Source organism: Plecotus auritus, assembly GCF_963455305.1.
Source record: "Plecotus auritus genome assembly, chromosome: 7".
NCBI classification, from domain to species: domain Eukaryota; kingdom Metazoa; phylum Chordata; class Mammalia; order Chiroptera; family Vespertilionidae; genus Plecotus; species Plecotus auritus.
The window spans coordinates 39,010,221-39,032,628 of NC_137774.1; the positions used below are offsets into that span (position 1 = coordinate 39,010,221).

At 55.9% G+C, this 22,408-nt stretch overlaps 1 protein-coding gene across 1 annotated transcript in view; it reads left to right on the forward strand.

Moving 5' to 3' along the window:
* Positions 1-800: 800 nt before the first annotated feature.
* LOC308252560 (phosphofurin acidic cluster sorting protein 2-like) overlaps positions 801-22,408 on the forward strand; it is a gene marked incomplete at both ends in the record, with an annotated part of 58,230 nt that continues 36,622 nt past the window's right edge. The window contains 8 exon segments of the mRNA XM_080677355.1: positions 801-821; positions 2,385-2,519; positions 10,657-10,794; positions 12,237-12,355; positions 15,887-16,000; positions 16,191-16,308; positions 16,760-16,886; positions 18,717-18,793. Of these exon segments, the coding sequence (XP_080533481.1) occupies positions 801-821; positions 2,385-2,519; positions 10,657-10,794; positions 12,237-12,355; positions 15,887-16,000; positions 16,191-16,308; positions 16,760-16,886; positions 18,717-18,793 (849 nt within the window).

A 22,408-nucleotide genomic window follows, 5' to 3' on the forward strand; every position in this document is an offset into this window, starting at 1 on the left:
GCCCCTGGGAACCCACATTTTGTTTGACTTCATCTCCCACCAGTACATGGGCAAAATATGGTCTTAGTGCCCCCTGGCGTCGACGTTGCAGAATGCTGTAGGGTTTAACCAGCAGCAAGCAGTTCCTGAACACGGACTGCCACCTGCACCTGGACAGAAACTCCACCCTGCTCCACTTGCAATGAACAGCATTCTGAGCATCTCCTCTGTTGGCCCATAGCACTGAAGAGGGGACAGGGAATGTCCCAGGGCCCGGTGTCCACACTCATCTCCTCCACAGGCACCGCTTCCAAATCTCTTCTGGGGTCAGAGCCTCTCTCCGCCCTCAGCCCCTGAGCTCTGGTTCAGCTGAGCTTTTTCCTGAGGCTCTTGCATCTCACCAGATCCCAGAGGCAATTCTTTCTCACGCCCCAAGGCTGAACAAGGTTGTGGAGACAGCCTGGCTTCTCCCTTTACACCAATCCTCTTCAGTGCTCCAAACCACCCTGTAGAGATGGCACTAACACCCTTTTAGGCTCCTTGCCCTGCAAAAAGCTGCAATGTCTCAGGACAAATGGGAATAAGCTTTGGACCAGGCACACAGTCCATGCCCTCAAGGTGAGCACCTCTCTGGGCTGACAGGGATATTAAGGAAATTCTAGTGGGGTGTGATGAGTCCTAGGGTTGACCTGGTATCACAAGCATTGAGAACACGAGCCCGTCTGGGGATCACACAAGGCTCCTTAGGATGGGATTCCTAAAGCAAATCAGAAGATGAATAAGGATTTGTCTACCCACTGTATCCTGCTTTTTCATGCACCATGGCAATTGAGGGAAGCATTGTGAGATTAAACAAAGGCTGGAGAAGTAAAGGGAGGCTGCTAGGTCTACCTTAGAGGCCATGGGCCTTTTTACATTTAGTATTGCTGGTAACAGTAGATGGGATGGACCAGAATTTGAACAAATACATTTTAACAAAAAATGGTTTTAGAGTAAGTCCTGTGTGCTGGAACTGCTAAGTACTAGAGACCAGTGATGGTAAAGTCTTTTCCATCACCATTCTCATTGGAATACAGATATATGAGGACAATGATGCCATGTGGTTCCCATAGCACAAGTGGGCTTAGGGTGACAGGAAGAGGACATTTCTCTATGGAGAAGTATTGTGTGTCCACTTCCAAAGAGAGTCCCTAAGAGAACTTGCCATTTCTAGTCTGTGGAGATATAGGATGTTAACCAGGTAAGCCAGGCATTGAGAGACATTTCAGGCAGAGTGAAGAATTAGAAAAACAGAATTGAGACAGGATACAGTCAGGGATGTGGGGGTGGGGTTGCAATTACTGGGATCATCAGGAGGTTGGTTCCCAGGACAGGAACAGGGATGGCTGAGCAGAGAGCAAGTCAGACACCAGCTCTGGGAGCCCTGGCATGATGGTTCCAGGCATGATAGTTCCTGAGCAGTCCTGGTGAGGAGGAGAGAGGGGAAGCAGATGTTCCTGAGTTTGAGAGCGGGTGGAATGAGAAGGGGAAGGGAATGGACAATAGTAAGGGGAGAGTGAGGCATAGGCGGGGAGAAGTCAGACATGTCCTAAATGATGACAAGCTGCGGAGTATGGTGAGGACAGGATGTCCCTGAAGTGGAGGGAGGTGATGGTCTTAGCACTGAGGTGCTAATGAAATGGTGAGAGTAGGAGGTGGAGGAGGCAACCTCATGGACAAGTACCGAGTTTCCTGCAGGTGGAACAGAAGAAGATTTTGGAGACAGTTGCCTATTTGTCCCTAAAGATTGTGGCCTGATTGGGGGGTTAGTAGGAGACTGTGGTAGGAGGTAGGAGTGACCCACCGGGATGATGGGATCTCAAGGAGGGGGGCTCCTGAAGCAACAGAAGCATGTCTGGAGGTGGCCCTGTGTATACAGGTGAGTGCTGACTGGCCTGCTGGCACCACGGAGACACCCCCACCTGTGGGAGGTAGCTGTGCTAGGGACTGCTGATCTGGAGGTGCCTGCACAGGCTGGGTTACTGAAAGGGCCAGTCCCGATCTGGGTGCATGGCGCCCCCTGGAGGTTGTATGGATGGCTCTGGAGGAACATCTGGATGGAGAGGAGCAGTGGGCAGTGGTATATGGATGTGGAGCTTGGGGTAGAGATCTGGGCCGGGCCAGGAGTCAGGTAGAGCTGGGAGGGTGGGGCGGCCCACCGAGAAGGGGCAGAGGGAAGAGAGCAGAGGGCTGGGCATTGAGCTGTAGTGTCAATTGCGACATTTGTGAGCGTGGAGCCCAGCCTGGCCTGAGGTCCACACCATCACCAAGATGCACTTGGCCCCAAGAGCAGTCCTCATCCAGGCATCTGGAGCCCCCTCTGCTCTCAGTGCCTGCTCCACAAACTCCACCCTCCTCCCTCCCAGGACCGGACGAGGGCTGCCCTCTTGGACAACCTTCATGATGAGCTCCATGCCCACACACAGGCCATGCTGGGACTTGGCCCTGAAGAGTACAAGTTTGAGAATGGGGGCCACGGGGGATTCCTGGAGTCCTTCAAGGTACGGGCACAAGGGCGGCTGCCGATTGCTGTGGCCGGGAGGGTCGGGACAAACAAGGGAAGAGGTCCAAGATCCACATGATCCTGACCCCAGAGCCCAGTGCCAGCCAGATGTGGCAGGACCAGCAGGGGCACTGCAGGGGTTGGCAGAGGACAGGGGCATCAGGAAGTGTGAGTGTGAGTGTCTTGACCTGGATCCTCTCCTGCTGGCCCGGAGTCTGGGGCTGGGGGAAGAGTTAGCAGGGGAGAAGCCAGTGCAAACCAAGAACACTCCTGCTCCCACCTGCCTCCTTCTGTGGTCAGGCGCCCAGGGCAGAATGACAGGAGCAAGGACACAGGTCGTCGCTGTCTTCAGCAGCTGGTGTGGGGTTCCGCAAGGATTTCTTCAGCTGGCAGGGCACCGAGGACCTGGCCAGGGCCAGTGTGATGGAGTTAGAGGCAAGTCCCTGTGGACTTTGCAAAGGGAAGGACTTTCTAGCCAGAATGAGCTGCTAAAATAAGTAGCGAGCTCCCTGTCCCTGGGAGTATTCAAGTGGATCTGGGACAGCCACTTCGCTGGCCTGGCATAAAGAAGATCCGTTGTCATGTGTTTGCCAAGCGCTTGCTGGTCCACACAGCACTGACGTCCAGCATCTGATCTGAGCCTGGCTGTTACCCTTTCCGGTTAGCACGGGTCTTGATATTTCCAGTCCCACACAGGGGACAGGATGAGAGGCCACAGGACTGCTCAAACCTACACCCACTGCCCGGCCGGCATGGCTCAGTGGCTGAGTGTTGACCCATGAACCAGGAGGTCATGGTTCGATTCCTGGTCCGGAGGGCACATGCCCAGTTTGTGGGCTCGATCCCCAGTAGGGGTCATGCAGGAGGCAGCCTATCGATGATTCTCTCTCATCATTGATATTTCTATCTCTTTCTCCCTCTCCCTTCCTCTCTGAAATCAATAAAAACATATTTTAAAAAACCCACAAAAAAAACCTCACACCCGCTCAGAGGTAAAGCCTTGTTTCAAACCCAGGTTTTCTGGTTCTTAGTCAATGTTCTGTTGATTGCCCGTGGCAGAAGGATTTATAAAGCTACCGTTTTGGGGACAGTGTGTGGGGTTGGGGTTGGACCTGCCTGTATTAGAATCCCAGCTGTGTGATCCTGGGCACAGTCTTTCAAGTCTCTGTGCTACATTAACAACACAGGGATGATCAACGGGACCTGTGTCTTGGCATTGTTGGGAGAATTCATGGAAATAGTCCGAAGAGGTTGCATGGCCCGGAATACAGTCAATGCCCGGTGAACGTGTGCGCTGTTAGCATTGCCCTGTAAAGTGAAAGCTTAACACCCATCATCCCTCTAAACCAGCCGTGGGCAAACTACGGCCCGCGGGCCGGATCCGGCTGTTCTATCCGGTTCTCTTGCTCTCCCCTCCGCTCCTTTACTTTGAATTTATATTAGTTCACACAAACACTCCATCCATGCTTTTGTTCTGGCCCTCCGGTCCAGTTTAAGAACCCATTGTGGCCCTCGAGTCAAAAAGTTTGCCCACCCTTGCTAAACTCTCATGGCTGCTCCCTATGCCCTGTGTGAGGCTGGGATTATGGGTAGAATCACTTTTACTCAGTTTCAATATTTAGGAGTGTAATTTTGCATATGAGGAAACGGAGACCCGAAGAAACGGAATAATTTGTCCCAAGTCACCCAACAGATTCGGGAATCGAAGCTGTGTCTGGCAGATTCCGAAGCGTGTGTTCCCAATTGCCACATGACACCGCCTCTGGGTCCCAACTCAATTAAGATTCCACCCACTAGCCTGGCCCCGGCAAGCCTGGGGTCTGCCCCCCTGCCAGGCAGTGGCACAGAGCACAGGGCAGGGCCTGCTGGCCCCAAGGGCCAGCTGCCGAGATTCCTCACGCGGGTGCAGGCAGGAGCCGAACTGCATGTCCAGGCTGGTGGGAGATTCCTGGGACATCTGTCTCAGCCCTGATGGACAGTGGCGGCCAGGGTGAAACGGGAGAAATGGAGATTCAGAGGAAAGGGGGATGGGGGAGATGAGGAGGGGGGAGGAGAGGGAGCCAGGGCAGCTAGCCGGGCAGAGGGAGGGGTGAATGGGAGACCAGGTAACTAGGAACACCTCCGTGGGCTCCGCCCACATCCTGGTAAGCATGTCAAATGCTCCCGGCTCCATAGCAGATGTAATTTATTCATGACTCGAGCTGTGGCTGACTGCAGACATCTAGTGATTTGCTGCTTTCCGTTTTGCAGGTTTCTCTCTGCCTTTTGGAGTTAACAATAGTTTTTTCAGTTTTCAAATATTTCTGTAACCTGTCAACTCCTGCAGGCCATGGACACCATGCCCACGGTGCCCAGCGGATAAAACGGCCCGGCAGCGACCTCAGGTTGTGGGTCTAAAGGACAGTGACGCGAGGCCATTTCCCAGTCCCCTGCCTCTGGGCCGACTCCAGTGGCTTGACTACGGGGAGGGAGATCTTCAGGCCTTGCCCATTCCTTGTCTCTGATCCAGTAATCCAGGGAAGTTTTCTCTTCAACCCTAACTCCTTCCAACTGTGGACTGAGGACAGTCCCTTCTACCTTCTGCTTCCATGCCCATGTCCGAGAGGCACTGTGGGGTGAGGGAGGGGCCGTCACGGTCAGTCGCCCAAAGCACACCTTCCCAGCTCTGCCGGATATGAGTAGCTTTGTTTCCTCCTCCCGTCGGGGCACTAGCTCTTTGCCCTATGCGTTCCATCACTGCCTTCGGTGGGTGTCCCAGGCTGTGGTCTGCCCCAGCTCAGGAAACTGTCTTTAGTTTCGCTATTTCTTCCCAGGCACCTTGGACGGTGCTGTGGTGTCAGAATCATTGGCATTCCTCTTGGCGTTCTGTCTGGACTGCCACGAAGTCCTTGCAAGAGTGGTGCATGAAACAGTTCCAGGAGGAGAAGTTCCTGCTGTCTCCTTGCTGTCACAGGTCTCCTCACACAGATACACAGAAACATAATCGAGAAGTCCCAGGGCTCACAGCGACCCCAGTCACCCATCCCTGCCTCTGTGGCTGTTCCCCCTCCCCTACAGCCCAGGGACCCTTTGTCCCTCTGCCTAGAAGCAGACCCGTCGCTGCCCCAGGCTGTGCTCCTGGCTCCTCACACCACTTAGAGTAGCTCTTCTCCTCTCCACGTCTGGCTTCAGTTCACTGGCTGTCGGCTTAGTGTTTCTTCCATGAGAAACAGAACAGTTAGTTCATGGACGCCTAGACCTGCTTCTGAGAAGCTTGGGGATATTCTCAGGAATCCTCCAGTTCTACAAACATTTACACATTTTGCATTTTTACATAGCGGATGATATAAAAAATGCATTTCCAGTCGAGATTAAACTTTGGCAGTGAGACTCACCATCGAAAGACAAAAGTAAGTAGGCAGGGGCCAGTGCAGCCGGCGCCACCGGTGCTGGGGGTGTATGGACATAGTCTTGGAGTCTTGCAAGAATAGTTTTATTTGAAAAACATATACATTAGTTATTGTTGACAGTGTTACAGATGTCCCGCATTCCTTCCCCCATCGCCCTCCTCCACCCAGAATAGTTTTCTTTTTCAAGCAGCTGGGTATTACTCACATTTGAAAAATATTGATCTCTGAACTGTTGTTCTCAAATGCCATGCTCAGCCACTGCCCGCTGTTGAAGTTTCTGTTGGTCTCTAATAAAATGGAAAGGCAAAGGGATGCTACTTGATGTATCAACATATGTACACAAGGCACGTGGGAGCCACATTTTGAGAAACCCTGAGCTAGCCCAACCCTCTGATGACCTCATGCAGAAGGGGGCCCTGAGGGCTGGAGGAGAGTGTCACCACCAACCCCAGAACTGGGACAAAGGAGAGCAGGAGTATTGGGTGAATGTCTCTCCACCTGTGAGGGGCTGGCAGCCGAGGCACTGGTCTGCTCTGACCCCTAGTGGCCAGAGTGCCACTCTGCAAGTAACTCTGGCAAAGTGCCCTCCCTGGCTGGGGCAGCTCATGGATTGGAGCTCTGGTCTGACTGAAAGGAGACATGGAGGGATATTTCCTACTCCCATCAGCCTTCCTCCTTTATTTGTGCTGCCAAAGGGGCAGAAGAACCTGTTTTGGACCTCAGATTCTTCTGATTAGGGCGTCATCACAGCTGGCAAGAAATTAGCATCTTTCTCTCCGTCGGCCCTGCCTCTGTTGCTTACTTGGTACAGATAAGCATGCGTTTCCCTTAGTGTTATCCTTGTGCATTAGGTCCCCCAAGTTGAATTTGTTAGATTGAAACAGCTCACAAAACCCATTTGTAAAGAAGTGGGGTTTGGGTAGGCCCGGAGGAGACGGGCTCTCTCTGTGACACTAGCTGGTGTGACACACGCAGACATGCGGGAGTGACTCCACCCCTCTTTTCTCACTCCCCCCAAGGTGTGCTGAGGGCTGGGAAACTGCGGTGACTCAGGGTGGGGGACAGAACCAGAGGTGATGAGCTTGGAGGAGAGCTTCTGAGGACAGATCGGGATAGTTGTGTGAAGTATGGAAAAGACTAGTCCATGGCGCCAACATCTGGAAATGGTAAGATTTCAGCGTGGTGTGCAGAAGATCTTTTCAAAGGCCAGGGTGTTCGCCCACGAAGGCAGTGAGCAGCCCATCCCTGGGAAGGTGCAAGTGGAGAGGACATGAACTGTGGCCTGGATGTGCAGGGCCTGAGTGGGAGAGGGGCCAGGTTGTCCCTGGAGACCTCCTGATGCCCCGGCAAAGTCTTCATGGGCCTGTCCTCTTCTCTCCTGCCTCTCTCTGTCCACATCACCGCCCTCTGTCCTCTTCTTCGCCCTGTACCTGACTCTTCTGACCGATTTGAAAAGGCTAGTGTGTCCAGCTCTACCTCAGATTGACATGTGACATTCTTTAGACCATGCCACTGCGTGATTTTGTCCAAATGGAGCATCATTGTAGGGTTTCAAGGTAGCCATCACCTCTTTTCCCATCCCTAAGAGTGGGGAGGAGAGATGACCTTGAGTAAGCAGGTGTCATGCCAGGGATTGGTCATCCATCGTGTCATGCTCACGTGGGGACCATCACCACGCTATACAGGGGAGAAGACTGTCTCAGAGAGGCTCACATACCAAGTGCCGGGGGAAACCAGGAGTCAAGCCCCGCACATCCCTGGAGTTCCCTGCCAGCCACTGTGTCCTCAGACTTACCTCACTGACTCAGCAGCAGCACGGCTTTTGAGGACACGAGTCCTCCCTAATGTCAAGGAGGCCGAAATCACTTGGTTTCTAATCACCCTCAGTCCATCAACCAGTTGAATTATATGTTCAAGCTGGGCTGGTTTTTGGGACCCTTTCATCTGCAACCCAGGGTCCTGGTTCCATCTCTTACCTTTGGTGTGACCTCCCTCGGCAGTCCTTTGCGTTTCAGGACCTTTTCTCTGTGTCTGTCTTCTCTGCATCTCAGAGCTGGAAGGATGCAATAAGATCACGTGTGTGAAGCTCAGTGGATCAGCTGCCGTCACGCAGGGCTCATTTAATCTCCTCTGCAGAGAGACAGTGAGAAAGCATCCGAACATAAATGATTCATTGACATATCACAGTTGATGACGATGGTGGTGGCGGCACACACGAGGCACCAACAGAATGGAATGAGGTTGAGTTGATGGAGCACGTGACTCATTTAAGGAAACTGTTTATCCAAGGACACCTCCGAGTGGTGCCACGCCTTCCCTGCCTTCAGTTTTCCCAAGGGCACACGTCTGACTGATCTTTGGGTGGTGGAATGAAGAGAAGGTGCTGGCTGTTTATCCATGTTGCTAGGTGACGCTCTTCTGTGGTCTAGAAAGAGAGAGAGTTGAAGTCCCTCGAGGGGGCATCTTCGGCTCAGACAGGCCAGGCCAGATGAATGCCATCAGGGATCCACGGCTGGTGGGCTCCCTGCCTCGTTCAAGGGGAGCTCGCCTCTAGGACCATCATCTTTGCAAACGGCCCTCCTTCCTGAGTCAGCTTCCTTCCCAGGATTGAAAGGCAGGCAGTGTGCGGTCCTCGGCCATTCCTGAGCTTGGCAAATTCCTGACATTGGGGAGAGCTCCCGGGGGACCTGCGATTTGGGGTGGGTGCAGCATTCCTGCTGCTTTCTTGGGACGACCTTTCTGTAGACTCAATGCTTCAAGGGAGGGAAGGGCATCCGTTCCATGTAGGTGGACACGTGGAGCGTGTAAACAGACACATGGGGTTCACGCGGGGTGTGAACCAGGTGAGGATGGGGGCAGTGTCCCACCTTTGTCCTTCTGCATCAGTTTTTTGAAGCTGAGGTTTCCGAGAACTCCCCGCCTCAGCTGACTCACGCAATGAGGAAGATCCACTAGCTCACTTAACCAGAAGGCCCAGGTGGCTCATGGCTCCGCGTAGTCAGTGGCAGGCAGGTTCCATCCCCTTGCCCCTCTGCCGTCCCCATCTTGTTAGCTTCGCCCGTAGGCTTGACCCCTCACAGCCCATGGTGGCTGCTGCGGTCCTAGGTGCAGAGGTGTCACATCTCTTTTGGGAATCAGAGGAGATCTTTCCTCGAAGCCCACAGTGACGTCCCCTCATGTCCCACTGGCAAGGGTTTGGATGATGTGACTGCCTGAGAGGGTCATGATTTACTCATTTGTCCTGTGGAGGAAGTGGGGACATTGGGCCAGACTGTGGCTCTGCCAGCAAGGAACATGGGGGGATGGCACTTGTATGTGAGCAACTGGTAATGTCTGCATCCGTGAGTCTTTGCATGTGGCTCTGAGGCCGTGGGGACCTGGACAGCTGGTTAACACAGTGGCTCTGGGCCTTTTCCATTGCCCTAAGTTTAGGGATGTTTTGTTTCCCTGCTGACTGTACACTCCTTGGAGGCAGGGGCCGTCTCTCCTACGTCTTTGACTCCCCTCCTACAATTCTCCCAGTTTCTGCAGTGCTGGGCACACAGGTAGCACGTGACAAATGCTTGCTATTAACAAGAAGAGCAGCCACATTGATTGGGTACTTAGTATGTGCCGGGTGCTCTGCTAAGAGCTTTGTATGTGTGGCTACCTGGCCGCATTATCGAGGGACTGAATGACTGGTCAAAGGGAAACGATGTGGGGTTTGGGGGATCCTGGAGAGAAACTTCCCTCCCTAGAACTCCTGTCGTCTTTGAAGGCCTTCAGAACCAGGGAGCATCGTCCACATGGTGGGTGGAAGCCTCTAGGACTTCCCGTGTCAGGAAATCCTCCCTCGGGTCCAGGTGGGATCTGTCTGCCTCACTCTAACCTTGGGTCAGGTTCCAGAGCAACACAGGTGGCCGGCAGAGCTCTGCCGAGCAGTCCGAGAGCAGCCGGCACCTCCCCGCCCTCTCCCTGCTGTGGGCGCAGCAATCTTCATTTTAACTGTTCTCATCCTTGCAGGCACCGGGACCAGTGACTGTCCTGGTTGTCCCCTCCTGGACACTGCGATGTGTACAGATGGGCCCTTCGTTCTTTGGTGGCCCTAAGTGGCCACAGGGCTCCACGCGGCCTGAGAAGCTCCAGGCCCTCTGAGGCCGAAAGCCTGGAGTCTGAGAGTGTGTATGCTGTGTCGGCAGCCGCACCAGCTGCGGGCTCATCTCTAGCCGCTGCGGGTGTGGTGTGGCTCAGTGTACGGACCCGGAAGTGCTCTGGCCACAGTGCACCAACTGCGAACATACACCAAGTTGTAGCAGGCACACTTTGGGGTGACGCAGAATGGATACCCGGTATTTAAATATAGGAGAATGCTTAGTTTTCTGCTGCTTGGACCATGTCATTCCTGACTTGCAGATGAGGAAGCTCAGGCTTGGTAAGCTCTCCAAGCCTCACTTTCCTTCCCGGTAACAACCTTTGTCCACCTTGCAGGGCATCTGGGGCACTGACCCCTCAGACTCCTCTGTCCAGTGTCCTCCCTCACCTCTGCCTGCAGAGTGCCACGTGCCCAGAGCCTCTGAAAGTCCTCTGCAGACTGTAGTGATTAGCATGTGGGCCGCCGAGAGAGAGGGAGAGAGAAAGAGAGAGCGAGAGAGAGAGAGAGGAGCGAGGAGAGCCTGGAGTGTGTCTGCAGATCCCACTGAGGCAGCGGGGTCATCTGGAGAGGCCTGGCTCCAACTCTCAGGCCTCCCTCACCTGCTGTCCCCACAGAGGGCCATCCGTGTGCGCAGCCACTCCATGGAGACCATGGTGACCAGCCAGAAGAAGCCGCACGGCGGGGGCCTCCCCGGCAGCCTCAGCGGGGGCATCTCCCACAACAGTGTGGAGGTCACCAAGACCACCTTCTCGGTGAGTGTCTGCGGGCCCTGGGGTCCCCCAGGCCTTGGTGGGGGCAGGGGTGTGTTCACCCAGGTTTGGGCCAGGTGATCAGCAGGGCGAGCTGAATGATGGGGAGGGAGACTGAGGCTGCCCAGGGGCGACCCCTCCCCTTGAAGTGAGAGCCTCCAGCCAGGCAGCACTTGGGGCTGGCCCAGACCGGAGCGCACCTGTTGTCCTGCTCTCGGAGTTTCCTTGACACTTGGGCCTCCTCAGGACCAGCCCTGCGCAGTGGTCCTGGGCCCTGGGACTGTGAGAGGGCCCTCCCTTTGTTATTCCTAATGACACGCAGCTGCCCCCTGCTTGCGGTGCACCAGGCACTGAGCTAAGTAACTCATGGGTCCCTGTGACAGCTGTCTGAGGGAGGTGCTGAGTGCTCTCCATTGCACATCTGAGGAAGGGGAGGCCCCGAGGGGTTAGGTAACTTGCTGGAGGTCACCCAGCTACGCCGAAGAACTGGGATTCGCGTTTAGGTCGCCCAGATCCTAAGTCTCTGCTCTTAATCGCTGTGTGTACAGTTCTAAGAAAAGAGAGCCCGGCCGGTCCCGGTTTTGGGTCTGGTCAGCTTGCACCAGGAGCTGGCCAGGTGAGGGGACCAGCGTCCCTCCTTTTATAAAGCAAAGTGGCTTTGTGTTTGTGCACGTTGGGGTTTTCTTGTTCTTTTTTGTAATAGCAGAACATACCCACCACGATACTGACAATTGGCATTGTAAACGATCGTGTGTAATGCATTTGATTTACCAAATAGTGTTTTCATAGCTATTATCCTGTTCCTCCCAGCGGGTCTGTGAAGGGAGCAGGGCCGGGCAATTATCTCCAATCTGTGGGTGAGACTGGGGCCCAGAGAATTCTTCCACTTGCCCAAGGCTGCACCGCGTGTGAATGGCAAACACTGGGGCCTGCCTGGCTTAGAGGCCTGGCGGGCTCCCATCTCCCCCTTCTCATTCTGCCACCCTCCGTCCGTCGTCCCCCACACGTGGCAGAAGCAGAGCCACATGCTTGGCAGGCTCTCTCTGCCTGTGGGTGCGTGTGGACCGCATGCTTGTCCTGCCACGGATTTGCTACGTGACCTTGACCAAATTCCCTCGCCCCTCGACTTCTCCAGGACTTCCTTGGTAAAGCGAGGAGTTGAACCAGGGCACTCCCAGGACTCTCTCAGCTTTGTGGTTCCCAGTCTGTGACCCACTCAGTCATCCCGTCCTCTCAGTACCTGGGGTTCTCCTTAGGGTGGCCCTGACCCCATGTTCCTCCAAGAATTCTGTTCTAACGATTACCTGCTGTGTTTCTGGGGATCTCCCAGACCAGCTGTGGGGGTGGGAGGTGGTGCACAGGCTCTTTGTAGACCGGGAAGGGGGTGAAGGGAAGGAGACCTGGGTTTGGGGAGTGAGCGCTCATTTTGGTGGTCACATTGGCAGCCTCCGGTGGCGGCGGCAACTGCGAAGAACCAGTCGCGGAGCCCCATCAAGCGGCGGTCGGGGCTCTTCCCCCGTCTGCACACGGGCTCTGAAGGCCAAGGGGACAGCCGGACAAGGTGGTGAGTGTCCACGTGGCGTGGGTGGGCTCCCTCGGGAGGGCTGCCCGCAGCTTCAGCTTCGAGCGATGGTTTCCGTCTAACCCTGGTCCCCACGTCAGGCCCCCACGTCCCCCGTCACTCAGTCAGTGCTTCGTCCCCCAATATCCCCCGTCACTCATTCAGTGCTTGTCCCCCATGTCCCCCGTCACTCATTCAGTGCATTGTCCCCCATGTCCCCCGTCACTCAGTCAGTGTTTCGTCCCCCAATATCCCCCGTCACTCATTCAGTGCTTCGTCCCCCACGTCCCCCATCACTCATTCAGTGCTTCGTCCCCCAATATCCCCCGTCACTCATTCAGTGCTTCGTCCCCCACGTCCCCCGTCACTCAGTCAGTGCTTTGTCCCCCACATCCCCCGTCACTCAGTCAGTGCTTCGTCCCCCACATCCCCCGTCACTCATTCAGTGCTTCGTCCCCGATGTCCCCCGTCACTCATTCAGTGCTTCGTCCCCGATGTCCCCCGTCACTCATTCAGTGCTTCGTCCCCCAATATCCCCCGTCACTCATTCAGTGCTTCGTCCCCCAATATCCCCCGTCACTCATTCAGTGCTTCGTCCCCCACGTCCCCCGTCACTCATTCAGTGCTTCGTCCACTCGGGCAGCTTTGAGGTCCCTGCACCCGACAATGTGAATGGGTCTCGCAGTTTGGCCCCAGCTGGAAATGCGGCTCAGAGTCGTTTCTTTCTGTGCTTCCTTTTCCAAAGCTCACTCACATGTCCCTTTATGGAAGCCTCCCCTGATTCTGACAGCAGAGTTCGTGGAACATGCCTTTGGACTTCCAGAGTTTGTTTCCTTCCTTCCTTCTTTCCTTCCTCCCTCCCTCTCTCCCTCCCTCCCTTCCTTCTTTCCTTCCTTCCTTCCTTCCTTCCTTCCTTCCTTCCTTCCTTCCTTCTTTCCTTCTTTTTTTCTTCCTTCCTTTATTCCTTCCTTCCTTTCTCCTTTCCTTCCTCCCTCCCTTCCTTCCTTCTTTCCTTCCTTCCTTCCTTCCTTCCTTCCTTCCTTCCTTCCTTTTTTTAGAATTTATTTTTATTGTTTATTACAGATGTCCCCCATTTCTCCCCGCTTTGCTCCCTCCACCCTGCTCCTACCCCTCCCAGGCCTTCACCGCACTGCTGGCTGTGTCCATGGCTGTGCAAATATGCCTATAGGTCCTTTGGTTAATCTCTCCCGCCCCGCCCACTCCCTCTGAGATCTCTCAGTCTGTTCCATGTTTCCATGTCTGTTTGTTCGTCAGTTTATTCTGTTCATTAGATCCCACGTGTAAGTGAGATCATGTGATAGTTGCCTCTCTCTGACTGGCTTATTTTGCTTAGCATAAAGCAAAGGGAAAAGTAAACAGAGGGGACTACCTGAAACTGAAAAGCTTCTGCACAGCAAAAGAATCCACCCACCAAAGGAAGGGGAGCCCACTGTATGGGAGAACATATTATCCAATGAACATCTGAGAAGGGGTTAATTTCCAAAATATGTAAAGAACTCACACAGCTCAACAGCTCTCATATCCTACTTACCCCGTTCTTGCTAATTGTCTTTCTGATCCTTTAGTCAGTGAGCCCACCTGGTGTTGAATTCGGCAAGCAGCATCCCTCGAGTGCCTGGTGTGTGGGGGCTCAGAGCTCAGACAGGAGCTCCAAAGACACAAACCTGCCCTCCAGGAGCTTACAGTCTCACGAAGGAAAGGGAGGCAGGCAGGTTGACCTCCACGTGTACAAGTGCCTTCCTGTAGCCCTGGCGGTGGTGCCAGCCCCGGGCGTGGGCACGCAGGACGAGGGCGGTGATGGAGGAGGATGCAGAGCTCTGTTTGGAAGCTGTGTGTGTGAGTGAGTCCTTGTGGCCCACTCAGTAGGGAGACCCAGGGCTCTGAGTGCTCAGAATTGCTGGTCTTGAGCTTGGGAGAGATTTGGTGACTGAAGGAGAGGTGGGAGTCACTGGGAGGTGGGAGGAGGTGGTGCTTAAGATGAATCAATGAATATGCTCACCCAAGAGGGTGTGGAGAATGCCTGGGGAACACCAGCACTTAAGGGCAAGTGGAGAAAGGAGGCAGAGCCAGTGAAAATGACAGGGAAGGAAGGGGAGCGAGGAGGAAGAGAGCCTGGGGAGGGGGGGCCCTCGGAAGCTAGGGCAGGAGACCTTGCAGGAGAGAGGCCTGCAGTGGCAGCCGAGCAGAGCACAGTGACCCCAGCCCCTGGTGGGGTGGACAGTGAGGAGGTCCCTGGTGACCTCGTTAGAAGTACATCGGGGCACCTCATGCCTCCAGGATGGTTAATACAGAAGACAAGATGGAAGTGTTGGCAAGGACGTAGGGAAATTGGAACCTGGTGCATGGCTGGTGGGAATGTGAACTGGTGAGGCTGCTTTGGACCACGGCCTGGCAGCTCCTCAGAGGGTTAACCGTGGAGTTGCCACAAGGCCCAGCAATTCCCTGCCAGATGCACACCCAAGGGAAAGAACACACGTGTCTGCATAAGCACCAGCACACGGATGTCCGTGGCAGCATTGTCATAGTAGCCCCAAGCGGAAACGATCCACATGCCCTCCCAAAAAGTGAAGTATTACTTTGCAATAAAAAGGAGTGAAGTATGATGGACACATGCTACAACATAGATGAGCCTTTAAAACACTAGCTGAGTGAAAGAAGCCATTCACAAAAAGACCACACTGTATTGTATGGCTCCATTCACATGCAATGTCCAGAATAGGCAAATCCATAGGGACAGGAAGTAGATTCTGTCAGGGGCTGGGGGGAGGGAGGAATGGGAGTGGTTGTGAGTGAGTCTGGGGTTTCTCACATGTTCTAAATGTTCTAAAATTAGATGGTAGTCATGGTTGTGAATATACTAAAAACCATTGAATTGCACAATTTAAATGAGTGAGTTGTATGTGGATTGTATGTCCATGAAGCTGTCATGAAAATAAAAGTACATTAGGGACAGGGCCCCAACAGTGGACACTGAGCAACTGATGGGCAGTGTTTGTGGCCTTTGTTAAACTGCAGAAGGAAACCCTTGGCCCTGGCTGGGAGTAGCCTGTTTACCCAGAAGCCCTTCCCAGCACTCAGCACACGTATCCGGGGAGCCATTTTGTAGTCTGTGTGAAGGGTGTCCCCTGGCGTTCTGCAGCCGTGGCCCTGCCGGGGCCCCGAGGGGTGCGTGTGTGCTGGCTGTGATGGTGGATGTCCCAGACCTCACTCCATTCCCTCTGTGGCCAGCCCTTGACCCAGAGCTCTGCCAGCTGGGATGGACTTGGGCTCGGTGGCCTCAAGCCGGGACTCCTGCCTGGTAGCTCTGGACTCTCACCCAGGAGCCTGCAGGGGAGGGACCCCGGCAAAGCAGAAAATCCCGTTGTCTGATGGGGGCATGGTGGGATAGATGGCCCGGAGGCTGTGCTCTGTCGGGGATGCTGTGACCCCACAGGACCCCATGGTGCAGTCTCGGGCCTGGAGTGAGGTGGGAGTTGGGAACCAGCTCACCCCTCTTCATCCTCACCTCCTCAGTGACAGTGCATCCAGCAACCCCAAGACTGTGGACGGTGGGCACTCTTCTCAGGAGGTAAAGTCTGAGACCTCGTCCAACCCCAGCTCTCCGGAGATCTGCCCCAGCAAGGAGAAGTAAGAGTGAAGCTGGCTCTAGCCCCGCGGGACCTGGAATAGGCCTCTGCTCTGGCATCTCCCGCTTTGGGGACCCCCTGGAATGCACAAGCCAGCAGGCAGGGCCACGGGGAGCCACTCAGTCTCTGCGGGGCCTGCCCTGCCCTCGGCTCCCACGTGTGACCAGGGCCGCCTTCCCGCCCCCCTGCAGGCCCTTCATGAAGTTGAAGGAGAACGGCCGGGCCAACATCTCCCGTTCCTCCTCCAGCACCAGCAGCTTCAGCAGCACGGACGGGGAGGGCGAGGCCATGGAGGAGTGTGACAGTGGGGTAGGTGCGGCCTGGCCAACCTGGGCAGCGGGGAGGCACCTGGGCCCACTGCTCTGTGTGTTAAAACAGCTCCTGTGGGCAGAGCCCCCTCCAGGCTCCGGGGAGAGCGGGGAGTATGGAAACAAGAGGTGGCCCACCCAGCCATCTCCACCCTCTGGCAGCGGTGGTTTAGGGTCTCCCTGGGGTGACAGAGGAGCAGCAGCAGCAGAGGGTCAGAGGTCAGGCTGAGCGTGTCCCTGCCGTGGAGTTCTTGGCTGGAGAGGAGAGGGCTCAGCGCTGCATGGGTGTGGTCAGGGGCACTGCCTGGGGATGGAGGGGAGCCAGGGCTGGAGGGGAGCCAGGGCTGGAGGCAGCAGGAGGAAAGAGCGTGTCCAAGTGGGCAGTGGGAGGCAGGGGCTGCCCAGGTCAGCTGAGGGTGGGCCCACCTCGCTCACCCGGCCTCTCTCCCCAGAGCAGCCAGCCGTCCACAACCTCGCCCTTCAAGCAGGAGGTGTTTGTCTACAGCTCGTCCCCAAGCAGCGAGAGCCCCAGCCTGGGGGCGGCCACCACCCCCATCATCATGAGCCGGAGTCCGACAGGTCGGTGTTCACCATGTGGTGTGCACCACGCAGCCAGGGCGGGGGCTGTGCCCTGAGCACTGTTTGTGGGGCGCCAGCCCCAGGTGTCTGTAACTGGCCAGTCTCGGTCCAACCCCAGTGTGAGGCCTTGAGCTCTGCTCCCTCACTGTGTCTGTACATCAGCCTTCAGGGCCTGTTCTTGTCCTCTCGTTACTCACGGGAACCGAGCTCAGAGGGGAGTTGGGACTGTGTGAGTCGAAAGCCGAGGTTCTTTCCACGGACCTCTCGCTCCTCCCCATCTCCGACTCAGGGCCCCCCATCACAGCGATGGTCCTCAAAATGCAAGGGTACCAGGTGGGGAGAGCATTGCAGGTGGAGGGAACAGCACATGAGAGGCCGTGATCTGGAACCACACGTGAATCAGGGGGGCTGGAGTTCACAATGGTGACGGGACAGGTGAGAGAGGAGTCAGTAGTTAGGGGACAGGGCCAGGGTACTAGGGGACAGGTGAGACAGGAAACCATGGTTAGGGGACAGGGCCAGGGCTGCCCCTGGTGAGGATTTGGGCTCTGTCCTGCAGGCAGTGGAAGCCATGGGAAGGTCTTAAGTCTTTGAAGGTTCTTAAGTAGAGAAGCGCCATCTGGTGTTGAGAAAGACCATTTTGTGGCTGCAGCTGGCCCAGGAGGAAAGACTGGTTGGAGCAGGTGCAGGGGGGAAGATCAGCGAGGGTCACAGTGAGTGGTGAGGGGTGATGGGCTGTGGATTGTGGGGTGATGGAGCATTGGATTCAAGAGATGCCAAGGAGGTAAATCTTCGGGGCTCAGTAGCGGGGGCTACAGGGAGAGCCAGGAGTCTGGGCCTTCGGGGTTCTGGGATCCCTGCAGTTGGACAGAGTAGGAGGAGCCGGCTCTGGGGAGAGGGTGAAGGTTGGCACCTGAGGGGCATGTCGGTAGACGTGCCTGGTAGGCACTGATGGGCTCTGTGGGTGCCCAGAAGTCAGAGTCTTGGTCCCGCCCTCCAGGAGGGCAGCACGGTGGGGTGGGGGCAAGCACAGGACCCTGAGTCCATCACTGACGAGCGATGTGACATTGGACACGTTCCTCAGCCTTCCCATGCCTCAAATACCGGAAGAATATTTACTCAGTTTTCCGTGTTATTCGCAAGTGCTATAGACACATACACTTTCACATTGCATCTATATTGCTAATATTCTCTCCATTAGTTTCTGAAGTCTCAGCAACAAAACAGCAGATTAAGTTGATTTGTAGCATTTGCTGATCTCAAGCCACCAATGTGACTGACGTAAATAACCTTAAAAGAATAGGGAGTGGTAAAATGTAGTGAAATAACGAGGAAGCGATGACTTCTGAGTATTTATTACCTTTGATGAATATCACTTAATTATAAGCTTATAATTAATTTTTTTTATTAATCCCCACTGGAGGATATTTTTTCCATTGATTTTTTTTAGAGAGAGTGGAAAGGAGGGAGGAAGAGAGAGAGAGGGAGAGGAACATTGATGTGAGAGAAATACATTGGTTGGTTGCCTCCTGGATATGCCCCAAACTAGGGCTGGGGATCAAACCTGCAACCCAGGTACATGCCCTTGACCAGGAATCGCTCAGGCTGCTGTAACAGCTGAGTTACCGGTCAGGGCTAAGCTTGTGACTGTGTGTGTAACAACCAGCTCACAACATTTGTAAAAATTTAAGGGTTGGCTCTTGTGAATTGGTGTGTTAGCTAGAGTGTGTCATGGAGTGGAGCGCCCCTTCTGGCCTCCCTGCCCAGTTCCCCAGCAGCCCATGACCGCCACAGCCCCACCCTCTTCATGGACATTCTTCTTTTTCCTAGATGCCAAAGGCCGAAATTCCCCGAGGTCAAACCTGAAATTCCGCTTTGATAAGCTCAGCCATGCGAGCTCCAGTGTGGTAAGGCTCTATGGGTGTGGGTGTGGCAGCGGGAGACTCCCGCATCCCACATTCCAACCTCCTCCCAGCCAGCCTTCCTTCCTGGGCATGTCACAGCGGGGGGAGGAACCTCTGGTCCCACCTGGGGGTGAGGCTGTTGGTGCCACGTGGTGCAGCAGCCTGGGGGTCGCCAGCCAACTCTGCCCCATGTCCTGTGTTAGAGCCACACCATCGGACACACACAGATGTGAGTTGTGAATGGTTGGCTCCCGGGGCCTTGGGTCCCTTCCGAGCTCACTGGAGAGTGGAGAGCTGGGCGCACAGAAGGTGCAGTCGGCAGGGGTTATGTTGCCTAGTTTTATAAAACTCTCGCGTGGATTTTTCTTGAAACAGGGTCACTAATGTGAAAGAGGAGACCTTCGCCTGTCAAAGGTGGGTCAAGTGTGTGTCCTGCTGTGGCCACGGGGCCTGCTAACCCGACACTGTCCCGAGACCCTGACGGCTGGGGTGGGTAGTCGCCTCTTCTGAAGCCTCTGTGATGGGGCCCAGGATGAGAGGAAGGCGGGTGGCCTCGGTGTGGATGGGAAGGGTTGTGTGGGTCTGGGCTGGACTCACTGAGTTGGTCTCCTTGCCCCAGAGGTGCCTGGCTGGGGCAGTCGCCCAGAGCTGCTTCCTCTCCTGGAGCGAGAGGCGTCCGTTTGCCCCTGCCTTTCTGCCATCAGTGGCCTTTGCCAGGGCTCTGGGCTGAGCTCTCCTACCCGAGTGTCCAGGGATGCCTCAGCACCCTAAACACTGCGCGGCGCCCCGAGGGAGGACCCTGCTGGCAGCCACAGCCAGTTGGGGGGCGGGCAGGAGTGTGTGGTTTTCAGCACATCGGGCCTGGGCCCAGCTCCCCGCAAGGCCTGAACGTGTGCGGGTGAAGTTAGCAGAGACCCTCTGATTTTCCCCCTGCTACGGGGCTGCAGGGCTGAGAGTCACAGTTGGAACCAAGGGGAGGTGCAGAGCTGAGCCCATTTGTACAAACCTGATCTGTAAAAAAAGCAGGTGAGCTGGGGGTGCCGGCACGCTCAGCTCCCATCCTACACTGCAGACCCTGTTCACCAGGTTCCTGTCGATGCCCACCTGCTCGGCTGTCTGACGACGGGCACCCTGTGTGGGCCCCTCCTGTCCGAGCATATCCATGGGCTATGGCCATGGGCACACGTGTTTGCCCTTCCTTCCTTCACCCAGTGTTTGATCGCCTCCCTCCTTCTTGTCTCCTCCAGGGAAGCCCTGATTCTGTCTTGGAGAAGCTCCTATCCTAGCAGTTTGGGGGTGCCATTCACTACTCTGACCGTCACAGGCCTGTTGCTCCTCCGGCCACCTGCCCACCAGACCAGCTACCTGTCCCAGTGCCCCGACCGGCACAGCCCTGCCCACTCCTTTGCCAAGACACCCTGCGAGCACCTCCCCATCTCTGGACAAGGCCTCATTCCTCCAGGCTCCCCTGCTCCTGACCCCACATGTGCTGTGTGTCTGGGTCATTTGTTACCTTGTTTTTGTCTGCAGCAGCCAGTGTTGGGTGAGCGGGGGTCTGGGTACTGGGGACTCAGAGAGCCAAGAGGCAGAGCCTGGTATGGTGGGGAGCAGAGGCCCGGAGGGGGCTGCGCCTGGGGAGGGGCGGCGCCGGGTCCTGACAGGCAGGCATTTTGTGCTGCTGGAGGGAGCACTTTTCCAGCAGCGGAATCTATAGCTCCTTGAGGATGTCCTGGTAGAAGTCGGCTCTGTCGCTCCCACATTTCTGGAGCTCCCAACATCTGTTTGCTTCTGTGCTAGGAGCTTCTTCCCCATCTGCTGACAGCTGCCGGGGCCTCTGTCCCTGCTGCCCGGGCATGGCTGGGTGAAGCTGCGACAGGGCTGGGCGTGTGAGAGCGGGCACCACACTCTTCCTCGTGGCCTCATTCACACAGGCTCCTGTGTGGTTGCTGTGGGAGAGGCCGGAGCCAGTCTCTCCCTTTGAGCAGATGCTTTTCCCAGGAAGGGGTGGGTGCCAGGAGAGGAGGAGCTGGGAGGGAGCAAGGCAGTGAGCGCCTGGGCCTTGGCTGGAGACCCTGAGACCCAGGCCAGGCCAGGATCCCTGTCCCTGCGGGTGGCGGAGGTTCGTAGGTTCCTGGGGAGTTACTTCAACCCACCTCTTGGTTAGAGCGGGGAGGTGAGGTGGGAGGACTCAGGTGCGGTCAGGCCTTGGCGAGGGAGGAGGACTCAGGTGAGGGGAAGGGGCGGCCTCCTTCTGTGCTTATGTTCTGGCATCTGTGGGAGGCATAGTGCTGCCCGGGGGCTGTGTCCTTGGGCTGTCGGGCTCGATCTCTGCCACCCCCTCTTTCCCCAGTCTCCTGTTCCCCTTTCCACTGTGGGTCTACAGGCAGCTGTCACACCGGTGGGATTCCTGCAGCCTGGGCCCCAGCTGATGCAGTTGGGACACTGCCTGCCAGGGCCCCTCAGCCAGAGCCACCTCCCCGGGGGTGAGCCAGCGTGCTCTCTGTGGCTCCTTGGCTGCTCCCCACCCCCGAGTCCTCGGTGGTTTCTGAGTGTCCTCCAGGAAAACGGAGTCTGAAGAGCAGACCCTTGGAGGTGCGGCAGTTTCAAGTGCACCTGGGCCCTCTGTGACACGGGCGGCCAGGGCTTTAACGAGCAGATGACAAGGGTCTCCAGCCCAGTGCTTTATTTGCATCGGATCTGGGCTTATTCCGGAGTAAGGCATATAAATGTTACACCTGATTTTGTGACCGTTTCCCCTTTGCTTTTGCAATGAGAGCAAAACCTCGGTCCTTCGTCCCCCACTCACGTGGACCCTGTGGGGTCCTGTTTGCAGGCCGGTGGGCCCCTCCCCTCACACTGTCTGGGAAACGTGTCTACTTCAAGTCCTAGCCCCGTGGAATTTATTCTGGTTAGAAGGTCAACAAATGTCCGCGTGGCGTGGATTAAACGTTCCTGCAGCAGCACCCGCTGCAGTGACCAGGCCTGCAGGTCCTGGCGGCATACTGTTGGCTGGGTTTCTGAAGGAACTTGGAAGGTCGAACTGCATTTCTTTAAAAACAACCCCAGGCTCTGGCTTGCTTCTCTGGAGAGCTGGTATTTGCAGCTGCTGGGTGGTGGTGCTGTGTTCGTGGTCTGGGGGGGTCCTCTGGGGTTTCCAGGTGGTCCCCGCTCCATCCTGCTTCGGAACCTCATACCCACCTTCCCCCACCGTTTGCCCCCCACCCTCCTGCAGCCCTCGCCTCCCAGGACGGCCTTGCTCCTGCCTCTGAGCCCGGGGCCAGGCTGGCTGGGCATGTCCCGGAAACCGAGAGGCACAGGTCTGCCCCAAGAATCGCAGGCCTGAGCAGTGGGTCTACCCTCTGCTAACGGGGATGCCTGGGAAGGATCTGAAAGGTCCCTTCCTCTGTGTCTGCATCACCATCTTTAGCAAGTCCATCCTGTAGCTTCCAGAATGTACATGGCCAGGGCGAGGGGAGAGGAGAGGAGAAGCAGGACCCGCAGTCGTCCCAGGCCCTCGGGACCACGGGGCAGGCAGCTTGCGTGCCTGGACAGTCTCCTTGCATCTGCTCTGGGCTCAGATGTCTTTCCGTTAATTGCTGCGCCCAGTTTTGGGGCTCA